This window comes from Ornithodoros turicata, chromosome 2, assembly GCF_037126465.1.
Source record: "Ornithodoros turicata isolate Travis chromosome 2, ASM3712646v1, whole genome shotgun sequence".
NCBI lineage: Eukaryota > Metazoa > Arthropoda > Arachnida > Ixodida > Argasidae > Ornithodoros > Ornithodoros turicata.
The window spans coordinates 12,260,872-12,272,759 of record NC_088202.1 but is presented as its reverse complement, the minus strand read 5'-3'; the positions used below and the strand labels follow the sequence as shown (position 1 = coordinate 12,272,759).

Sequence of the window (11,888 nt, the reverse complement as noted above, 5' to 3'; positions counted from 1 at the left end):
AGCCGTGCCCATCATCCTTAATCATCCTCCAACGGTGCCATTCATCCCCCCTCCCCGGCAACGGTGATAGGCGCCCCCACTTGTCACTGTTGGTATCGCCCATGGCCGGCGAGCAATGGCGCTATGACATCCACACTCTTAAAAATGAACTTCACCGCATAGCACGCTCATTGCCAACCATAATCTCGAATGATGTCGTTATCTACCCTGATTTGTTGAAAACGGGAGGCGTACGCCTTTTTTGTGGTACTTATGCTGTTCATGATTGTTACAAAAAAGGCTTACGCCTCCCGTTTTCAACAAATCAGGGCAAACAACGATATCATTCGAGATTATGGTTGGCAATGAGCGTGCTATGCGGTGAAGTTCATTTTTAAGAGTGCACTTCGGAATTTCCATTCTAGTCATCCATTTCGAAATCTTCTTGTCATCCGTTTGACATCCATTTCGGAGTCTATTTCTTGTCAACCTGACTAGCGGTAGCAGCCAACGCAAGTGACCCACAGGGAAAGCCTTCCCATGATCATAATCTTCTGTCGATGCGCTTCTTCTGTTTGCATGTACTTTCTTAATGCGCATCCACCGTCTCGATCCACCTCTATTCAGCGGATTGTGTACGACATGCTCTCCTGCGCTATTGAAAAAGAGCTTCACCACAATTCCCTGCGAGATCGACCTATAGTGGGCGACACTGTCACCATTCTATTGTGGATAACACGTGCGCCGATGTTCGTAGTTCGGTTGTGGTGAAGCTCCTAGCTAACCACCATTCCAAATGATGTCATTTGGCTTGTTCAAAACAAGGGCAGGCGCCTATCTGGGACATGCATAATGTGTCCCTGATAGGCTCCTCGTCAAGTTTTTAACAAATCAGGACACCCAACGATATTATTTGAAATGGTGGCTAGCTAGGAGCGTGCTATGTGGTGACGCTCTGTGTTAACAGTTTAGTGTATCGACGCCTTTGTATCGGCAAGTTCTATTCGACAACTGGATTCGATACGCTCGTGTCGAGACAAAGTGGAAAGAGCGACACATTTTATTCCGATCGAGGGTCTTGTCGCCGTCATTGTCAGTGGCTGGTGGCTGAGGACAGACACTTTCACAAGGGTATACGTGCGATTCTGGCGTGGTTTCTTTTGTTTTCGCACAGGAGAAAGGGTATGTGAACGGAGCCAACAGTTCGGCAAACGTAAATACCAGCGATCGCGCTTCACCCAATGACGAATTTGCGACTGTCAAATTTCTGTAGAAACCTTGTCAAAAACCCCGCAATTATGAGTGCATTTGTGTGCTAGTCCGATACGCTTCCAGATTAATGCAGAAAAAATGCTTCCTTTGCTGAGCTAGTTTACCACTGCAATTAACAAAACTAGCTTAATTAATGTGTGACGCAAATGCAAACGGCCCCAATCAGTGGCAAAAGTTTGTATGAGTGCATTCCAAGTAGCTGCATAATTTTCTTAAGTAAAAACTATTTTGAGAATTTAATGGCATCTTCTCTTGGAACCCATTGTATGTACTCCCTGTTTTGAATGAAGTTTTGTAAACCAGTTTTGAGTAAATGAAAACAGTGTACCCCAGAAGGACTCTGCTTTGAAGTTTTGCTTTTTTTCAACTGCACGGTGCACTCAGCACATACTGTGAAACCTGAACACTGTGCCTTGTGCCCGATTTGTCGAAAATCAGGGGCACGAAATTAAACAACATTTATTTTGTGCTCGCTCTCACTTTTCTCGAAGCTGCATATATTTCAGTACGCATTTTAGAATTTGTACGCCACACTGTTTCTGCACTCTACCTGTTTCTTGTGTTATCGGCAGCGCGTGTGGTAGCTTGCCACAGGAACATTTTGTTAATTCATACATATTTGTTAATCAATTAATATTCACGCACGTTTGAGCATTTTCGGCGATTCCGCCGCATTCGCGTGTGATTTAGGTAAATGCCTCCGTGACGATCCGACTTCGGAAACATTCCTACATTCCTCGGGTTAGCAATAATAATAATAAAACAGCGTGTCACACCGTTATGTCGCATCGGACATCGACAATCCTAAGCCATATGAAATCGCATTTGGAACCGTTTACTCAGGAAGAACAGCTTTTCCAAAAAGAAACCTCAGTCACACTGGCAGAACGTGAACAATGACGGACAGAAGGGCGACCATTGGCCAGCAAATAGACGAGTTCAGAAAATCCCAGAATCCTTAGCGTCGCTTTGAACTGTGGGAGTTGACTAATACAAAAGAAACGGGTGGCCTCCAAACTGTTCCGATTTCTTCCCTACCGGTCCATTGTCCACGATGCGAAAGCAAAATGTGAATGATTATTCTTCGTTCTCCCGCTCAGCAGGTGCCCAGGATGCAATGCGTGCGCAAAGAGCACTGGGATTTTCTGAACTCGTCGATTCTCTAGCCTCTATCCTCCGCGGTGACCTGTCAAACTTTCGTTTCACCCAGCCCGGGAATCTCTATTCTGCCGCCGGCTCCACGTGAAGAGGACGTCACGCTTTATCGCGATTCACCATGGCATTTGCATTCCTCCTGGTCAAGCGTCACAGGTTTGTTGTTTTCATTACCTTTGGTATATTGTGTTGCGTTAGCTGTTTAGCTCACTGTACTTAGCTGCGGAAATTGCTGTGCTCGCAGACACATATATCCGGAACTGTAAGCGAAAATTATCCTGGAAGTTCATCTCTTTTTTTTTTTTTTTTCACCAGCGAAGCTGCGATAAGGCGAGCTACGTAACCCCACCATGCCCGTCAGATGCTGGGAGAAATTAAGTTGATCGACCAAGTAACGTGACTGCGTGAGCAAGTCAGCACATTAAGGAAAATGTTGTTGAAATCGAAAAATATAGAGGTGAGTATGCGCCGCGATTTTTCGTTTCTGCCCTTAGTAAGTACTCTTATTTTATTTGTTTCTATCTCTGTTTCTTCTGTACAAAACATGTTCACAGAACTAGATCGTCTGCTGAGCAACGCCAGGAGACTGGTGCGGAAGCTACAAAAATTTGCCTGGTTTGAATGTAGACCTCCAGAATATGGTGGCCACCTCATCGGCAATGGCGGTCCGACACGCATCATCCTCGGGTGGGTCCAACATGTCGACTGACGGACGAAAACTCAAGCACGCCGGCATCGAGGAAGAGGTACGTACGTGTTATCTGTAACTGAATTTTTAGTTAATCGTGTCAGATTCGGGCATATTCATGTGCACATTCATTGTGGCACTGAAATTTTCGTCTACAAAACGTTTCCGTGCGTCTATGCAGGTCACTGAGCATACTCGTCCCATATTGCGTCATATCTGGCGTACGTCTGGCAAGGACTGCCACGGCTTGTCTAGTCGACAGGCACGCGGCTCCGTGAGCTTCGAGAGAGTGGTGAATCAAGCTGTTTCCGACAAATATAAATTAATCTACTGCTGGTTTTGAATAAATGCATATCACATACTCACACATTTGTTACTTCTTTTGAAACGGCTTATAACACTCGGTGCGACAGCGCAACATGTTGGGCATACGGCTCTGACCCTGGGGTTGAGACTGGGGTCTAAACGGACTGAGTCAAGTTATTATCCGATATGGGCACGGATCTGTTCACGGAATGATCAGGAATAGGTCACGTTTTGATCAAAAGCTATTCAGGGAACAATAAAAGTTTGATCCCGGTTATGACACCTCTAATTCAGATGTGATCAAATTATCAATAAACCTACGCCAAAATTTTATTGGGAGCCGATCAGTTTCTGATCAGTGATCTGAATCAAGTTTTGATCAAAGGTTAGTCAGGAGGCGGTACAGTTTTGATCCGGATTTGATAACATTTTGAATACAGCTTTATCAAAATTTTATCACACGCTGATCCGTGATCCTGCCCAATTTAGGAAGCAAATCGGATCAGACATCCGGGATCAGGACCGGATTCCAATTTGATTCCGGAATTTTCGTACGGGTCGATCGTTCCTCTTGATCTGCCATCTCCTCAGACCTCACTACACTCTCGGACACGGATTCTAAGGCGCGCCTTGAAGAAATTGCCAAGGGTTTATCTTTGCGCTTTTTCAACGCTGAGCCCCTAGGTTGAGCCCTTCCTTCTCCTTCATGTGTGGGTTATCATGATGTCTCTGCCGATGAGTTGGAACCTGTGGTGCAGGCCTTTCCTGGAACAGCCCGTGGACCCGATGGAAAATCTGCTGCCACAGTGAAATCTCTGAGGGCCAAATACCGACCGGCTTTACTGAATCTTGTGAATGCGTCTCTTCAATATGCATGGATTCCCCCTGCCTGGAAGGTGGTGCGTATTGTCATCGTTAAGAAAGTCCCTTCCAATGACCTTACGTTGGGCAATATGAGGCCTATCGCTTTGATGTCTGTGCTCTGCAAGACTGTTGAGCGTATTATTAATCGGCGACTTCTTTCCCATGTGGAATCCCGTAACCATTCTCAGTGCGCACCAGATAGGCTTTCGCCCTCACTGTTCGATATGGCTCGCTCATACGAACATTGAGAGCCAGATTCGCCTTGCACGTGAGATGATACACTTTTCGGCCCTTGTTACCCTGGACATTGCCAAAGCTTACGACAGTGTCATACATGCTGTGCTCCTGCAGAGGCTTCTAGACACCGCCACTCCTCCGTATCTGCTCACTTGGATTGCGAACTTTCTCTCGGGTCGTACCCTTTTCTGTTCAGACGGCCGATTTGTCTCCTCAGCGTACTCCCAGAGTAGAGGCGTCCCCCAGCGCTCGGTTCTGTCCGCCATTCTATTTAACATTCTCGTGAGCTCTCTCCCTTCTGACCCTGAGGTTCTCACCATATCGTATGCAGACGACACTGCGTCTTCGCTTCGGCACCATCGTTGCCAGAGTTGTATGCGAAGCTGCAGGCTTATATGAACACTTTGTCCACGTGGTTAAATTCTGTCCATCTATCTCTGAACGTGGCTAAGTCGGCTATTCTCGTCTTCCCGCTAGCTGCGGCTGTCTCTATCGATCTAAGGGTGGGGATGCATTCTGTACGTCCGTCAGGTGCGCCAGCTAAAATACCTGGGTGTGTGGTAAGCTGACGCTCTGTGCTGGTCCCATCACATTTACTCCTTGAGCCTCAGGGCATCAAAAGCTCTCAGCATACATCATCGATGCTGTAGCCCTCGCATTGGTATGCGGAGGGCTGCTCTGCTATATATTTATAAATAAACTGTACATCCAGCCAATATTAGAGTTCGACTGTGTTCTGTTTCCTTCTTTACCTGATTGGCGCTTGAGTAAGCTATACCTCTTAGAGAGGCGGGCCCTACGGCTCTGCTTAGGTCTCCCAAGATATACGGCAAACGACGCGTTTCTCTCTGAAGCCAGTCTGCCTTCACTGAAAGAACGGTTTCGGTTTCTTACTATTTGTTGCTACCCCTCGTAAAGACAACACACGGTTGCGTTGGGGAATAATGAGTCGATGAGAGACTGTCGGCTTTGGCTAGCACGTCGTTGGCACCGTAGGAGCACACCGCAGCTGCTTTTCGCCGAACAACTCTTCGCGCCATTGAGGATCTCTTTGGCGTATGTGTGCGTACCTGGTCCTCGCCGGGATGCACCGTTCGCCGGGATGCACGGTTCAGATCGTTGACATATTTCACGCGGATGCCAAGCGTCTTCCACCGATCACTCTACAGAGGACATTGACGGACCGCTCAAACCGCTCTGCGCAGTACTTGATCGTTGCAACGGCCGCGTCGGTTTCTGAGGAGCGCTGGAGGTGGCTTGTTTTTCCCTCAACTTGGTTTCTAGTTTCCGGTTCGACTTTCAGACTTTAGCCCACCCTTTGACAGCGAGTTCTTAGCTATGGCCCTTGCCCTCAGGAGGGTTCCTCCCGTCTTCGAAAGGATTCTCTTGCTGCCGGACTCCCTATCCGTCATTTCAGCTTTCGCGTCGCCCTCAGGTTTGGTGCCGTCCTCAGAGTCATTGTTGTCCATTTTGGTACATCTTGCCCCGGATCCCATTCGTGACGTCATCATCACGTGGATTCCTGGCCACCGTGAACTCACCCTTAACGAAACCGCTGACACCCTCGCTAAAATGTCCCTCTCTTGGGAGCTACTTCCTCTCCTCCCAGTTCTTGGGCGCACTTCTGTTGCTAGGTATAGACGGCTCACAAGCCTGTCTCGAGCTGCCCCTCCACGACCGCAATATGAACATTTCTCCTTTTCGTGGAACCTGACCGACCGCTGTGGCGTCGCACATGATCTCAGTTGTCTCGCGACGTAAACCCCCAATTATTAATTTCGTGGAACCCTAACGTCTGCAGCTCCAGGCAGACAGAAGTCTGGGTGACACGAGCTCGATGGCTGGCGCTACCGTTAAATTTTTACGTTCTTCGTGCTGGACGGTCTTGGTCCCCCGTTTGCACCCATTGTGGCCAGGATGAAACAACTGTACACTTTTTGCTCATCTGTTCTCATTTTGGCCAACTACGCCAGAGGTATATCTGGGCCCCTTTGCGTTTGTTAGGAGCGCCACTCTCGTTAGCGTCAGTGCTGTCCCTTAGAGCATCCCATACTGCGCTCTGTAATAGGTCTTTGGTAGCAGGTCTCATGTCGTACATTGTGCTCTCCAACGGCTTCTAGGTACTTACTTCCTACTCTCATGCATTTTCACGTACGCACATTCCTACATACCTACTTGTCCATGCATAGTCGTCATACGCACGTTCCTACATACATGCATACCCACTTGCTCATGCATAGTCGTCATACGTCATATACGTCTCAGCTGGCCTTCTGGCCTTACATCCCATCACTTCCACACAGGGGGGGGGGGGGGGGGGTAATGGCAGGATGGGCTCGCCGTTGTTGGCCACACGAAAGTGGGCGTCGTCACGACTATAGCCAAAAAAAAAGAAAGAAAAAGAACGCAAGGCAAAACAAAACACAAAGGAAGGACGGACGGATGGAGGATAGTGGAGGTTGAAGGCACTTCCACACGGACATAATTACGCCCTTTTGCCCTGGCCAGTCTCCCTTAGTGGCTCACGGCCATCCTTTCATTGGAAGAAGAAGAAGAAGAAGGTCAGCGATGGAGACCGCGGTAAGGTGCAAACCTGAATGGAATTCGAATATGTAGTACGTGTGCATATTGCGTTACCTGGACATTGTATACAGGGCGATCTCATATCTTGTTCAATATGTACAGTGGCACATTCTGATGTAGTGAAAAATAAGCGAAAAAGCTATAGAAATCAAACCAGTCCCTACGAGTGTCTTCGACCGCAAGGATTAGTTCGCAAATTGATACTTATTTCCGAATTTCTACGACCGTCCACATGTCAGAGCTGTATGGTTGTAGTCGCCGTGAATGACCCGGAAATAATGTACGGGCTGTAACGTTTATTACTGCGCTCGAACGTTTCATGCTGCTCTATCACAGTAAACATTTTTACACTTTTTTGGTGGTCCCATGGCGTACACCTTTTTGGTGTTTCCTTTACTCTTTCCTTTGGTGTTCACTTCACTTTTTTTGGTGTTACTAAGGGTGTTGTCTAAAACACAATTTAATTGGGTGTATTCCTCATAAAACACTCTTATAATGGGCGTCTAAAAACAAAAACACCGATAAAAGAGGAGGGATGTAGTTCCGTATCGGGACCACTGGCTTTTTTAAAAGAAAAGCGAATAAACGAAAACGAATAACATCTAACGCTTTTACGTGAAAGAGGAAGTAATTAGTAACGAAATTCAACAGGAATGTCCCTCGTATATTGCGTAAAACGTATAAAAATTAAATTTTATCGCCGGTTTCTTGATGGCGATCCGCCATCTTGGCTGAGGACCTTACTGACCTAACCTGAGGCACAGTCTCGACGCCCGCACCGCCTAGTGCGTGCCTGGGGGGGGGGGGGACGGTGCCCCCCCAGAAGCCCCCACCAAACTGTAGAACCTAACTTAACCTAACCTCATTAAAGTGAGGTGATTTAGCCCATTTCAACGACCCTACCTTTCGCATGACGGCAAGTTTCGAATCCGTTAGGCTTAGCATTCCCGTGTTTCTCCTGCGCTAAAAGTAAATCAGATGGGGTTGTTTAAATGCATATAAAAAAAACTTCTAGTCCACAGAATTTTATAATTCTTACATTTTTACATTCAGTATATGATCCTCTTCCACTTCTATGCAATACTTACTTTCCTAACCGTTTCAGTAATTTTTAAAAACCAGTGGTCCCGATACGGAACTACACCCAAGAGGAGTATTCTATTGAAAACACCTTTCAGGATGGAGTTGTTTTCTGGCAAATGCTCCCTCCCAAATGGCTAGTGTAATACAAGCTCCTACGGCAGCATACCGTGACATACGGTTCGACGTTCTTGCGTCTATGGGAAGTGTTACCCTGAACACGGCAGACTTCCAGCCGTGGTTTCATCATACAACGTAACTCGGAGCGCTATGCGCGCACGCCTCGTTAGGTGCCGCATAGGCATGAGTGCCGAAGCTTGAAGAGACCTGGGCACCCTTGGTGGCCTATATTAGCGTATCGGATGGATCATATACTGAAATACAATTTGTTGGGGGCATGTTCGTTAAGTGTAGTAGCGCGGAAAACGTCTGTAACGGTGACGGGAATTCGTCTGCAATTAAAACATACGCATGCAACGAGTCAAGAATACCATCTAAATTCCTGACATCCTTCCCTGTCAAATACTGTGTTTTTAACTCAAGTCGTCGTTTTTAATGTAATTAACTGCAGAATGGAGCTGCGAAAGCAGTATAATTGAACCTCTGTATGCAATAAGGGGATAAGTCGAAAAATCCCAAACCGAGTAAACGAGCCTGATCTGATTGTCCGTCCCATTGACACACATGCATTTCCCATTTCTTACCCTCCTGTAGCGGGCCAATAAATTTCAATACGGTCTTAAATTTTCTTTGGCAGGTACATACTGGTATGCAGATGTCATCGTAGCAAAAATAGTAAAAAGGGGATAAGTCGACTTATCCCCTTATTGCATACAGAGGTTAAATTTTTCTGTCACGAATAAAAAAACACCATTTTCGACACCATAATCCCAGTTCAAATGGGGTGTGAAAAAGCTCTGTAGGACGTAAACACCTCTTACAACGCCACACTTTACACCCTTTATGATCGACATGGGATAAAACGTGGTGTATCAGAATGCGCCTATTTTGTGCGAATAAGGTTGTAAAATGATTTACTGTGTACTCTGCTTTCGAAGGCTCTCTGCTATTATACGTACATGTGCTCCATCTCAGTCACTTGTAATTGACAACGCATTTAGCATGAATTTTGATATTTGCATTAATATTCGCAGCAATCTACGGAACCTCTCCACGTGCACTTCAGGAGTAGACTGCTGAGCTGCAAAAATGTCATCATAGTTCTGGGGGTCTGCTTCATCGTCACCTCCGCGATCTTCGGCATTGGAGAGCTCATCAAGGAGCGACTGCGGAACAATATCCGAGACAAATCGCTAAGTGCCAACGGAAATCTGTCTGTTCCCTTAGCACACGTGACGAAGTCTTCTTTCGTAAATGGCACCAATTCAAGTGAGAAGAAATCGTGCGACACGGAGGACTGCCACTACTTCCGTTGGCTTATCGACGCATCCATCGACGACACCAAAGATCCTTGCCAGAACTTTCACGCTTTCGTATGTACCGGAATAGAGAAGAAGTACACCGAAGTGTTCGCAAGGACCAGCGGTGGAATTATTGACATAGCAACCCGGAATGTGACGTACAAATACCTTGCAACGACGAAAGTGCCGCTGAAGAATCAAGCGCCGTTTGAAAAAGCCGCTGCCGTCTTTCAAGATTGCTTGAAGGTCAGTAAAGACCGCGACAAGAACAAGGAGGAGATATGGAGCTTTTTAAATCTTTACGGTCTATCGTTCTCAGATGAACCCAGTTTCGATCCGCTGGACATTATGATTCGATTTGTGGCGACAATCGACATTCCGATACTGTTCAAGGTGCGCCCGGAAGGAACTGGAAAACACTCACGGTTCCTGATCAGAATGAGCGTCGCTCCGGAATTTACCTCAGAAAATTTTAAAGCATTACGACGAATATTAAAAGGCCACTATAAAAATTTTGTTTCCCGAATATTATCGACAGCCTTATCCGTGGAAGACGATGCAGCTCTGGCTAGTGTCATCATGGAAGCGGATTTGAAAGTGATCAACGCTACACAGATTAGAAGCACCGGCAATGAGACCCTAATCACAATGTCTCTTTCACATTTTGGGATCTTGGAGAACAATAGTGTGTTCGGCTTTAGATGGATCGATATCCTGGCACGTCACACAAATAATCATCTTCCTGGATCCTTCCTATTATCTATTAGGACGTCTGATATGAAGCTGTTCCATTATTTGTTCGATAGTGACAAGGGATTTTCCAAGAATGACCTCAAGGTATTCATGACATGGAGAACAATCCTATACTTTCTCAGCATTTCAGGTTTGGAGATGTTTTCGAACCAGCGATGCTTCGACATTGTATCATCTGTCTTTCCAAGAGCTACTGCTTCTCCGATACTTTCTCAAGCCGTCGATGAGTCCAAGGTTGATGCCGTGAAGAAAATAACCGAAATCATTATAACCGAAATAGAGAATTTCTTCACATCGTCTCCTTGGCTGGACGACGAATCTCACAAGGCTTCATTAAAAACGCTTTCATTAATGAGCACACGTATAGGATACAACGTAGGCCTAACGACAGGAATGGCCAATATATCTACGAATAACATTTACCCAGACTTCACCGGTCCCTACGTAGCAGATCTTGTCAAAATCAGGAAAATGATGGCAGAACGCAGATGGCAGGTCCTTCATGCAGGACCCGTGCGAAGCACTGATCCAATCGTCACTCTTTTTCAGGAAGGTAACATTGTGTTCGATGCAGCCGAAAACGTTGTCTCTGTCCTGCCAGGCGGTATGAATAGCCCACTCTTCACGTACGGTGCGCCCCCTGAAGTGAACTTCGCAACACTTGGGAGACACCTTGCGCGTGAGATTATGCGAGGATTTGAACGACTCTCAAATCGAACTCAGTTGTGGACGAATAATAGTAACGCTGCATATGAAGATCGCGTGACCTGTTTTAATGAAACCATAACAACGCGAGGACCGCGTCGGATGGACACCAACGAACTTCTTCTCGACATCCTGGGGCAAAGATCTGTCCTCAATGCGTACGAGAAGGCGTCTCAGAGCTTCCCTATTCAAATGGGTACTGTGAAGCCCTTAACGAAGGACCAGCTCTACTACGTGTCTTGGTGTGTGCTTTGGTGCGGTCAGCGGGTTCACGGTCAACCCCTGCAAGACAGGTGCAATGTTCCTCTCATGCAGTCTTTTCACTTTAGTGAGGTATTTCGTTGCTCTACTGGGGCTCCCATGAATCCACAGCAAAAATGTCTGTTTTGGTAGAGTTAGATGCTGACAATAAAATAAACTTTTCTCCGGTACGTCACAGGCCGTTCATATTAGCGAGTTGTAGTATACCGTACGCTATCGCCTTTGCGTACGTAAGGGGTAGCATTGGGGGTTCTGCGCTCGCCCATAACAAAAAAAGAGCCTCACGCAGTGTTCAGAGTCACCAACGCTATCCCTTACGTACGTAAAGACAAAATTTAAAATTGAAATTGGGAGTAGGTTAAGACGTGCCGTCTTGACGCGTCTCAGACGTGCCGTCTTGAGTAAGAAACAGGTACTGCTTCACTAGTAGCACCTGTTTCTTAGTCAAGTTGCTGAAAAGTAGTGCTCGTTTCTCTTTTATCGCTTGCTTTAAATAAAATTTATGGACACGTTAGAGCAAACACCCTGTATACTGTTAGGCGGGAAACCAACAAACCATTCACGCGAATGTAAGAACGCGTTTA

At 46.5% G+C, this 11,888-nt stretch overlaps 1 protein-coding gene across 1 annotated transcript; it reads left to right on the top strand.

Annotated features, from left to right (window-relative positions):
* The first annotated feature begins 7,069 nt into the window (after positions 1-7,069).
* Positions 7,070-11,474, top strand: LOC135383116 (neprilysin-1-like). Its single transcript, XM_064612728.1, has 2 exons — positions 7,070-7,081; positions 9,319-11,474. The coding sequence occupies exons 1-2, from the start codon at positions 7,070-7,072 to the stop codon at positions 11,434-11,436; spliced, it is 2,130 nt and encodes a 709-aa protein (XP_064468798.1). The 3' UTR covers positions 11,437-11,474.
* Positions 11,475-11,888: the final 414 nt, after the last annotated feature.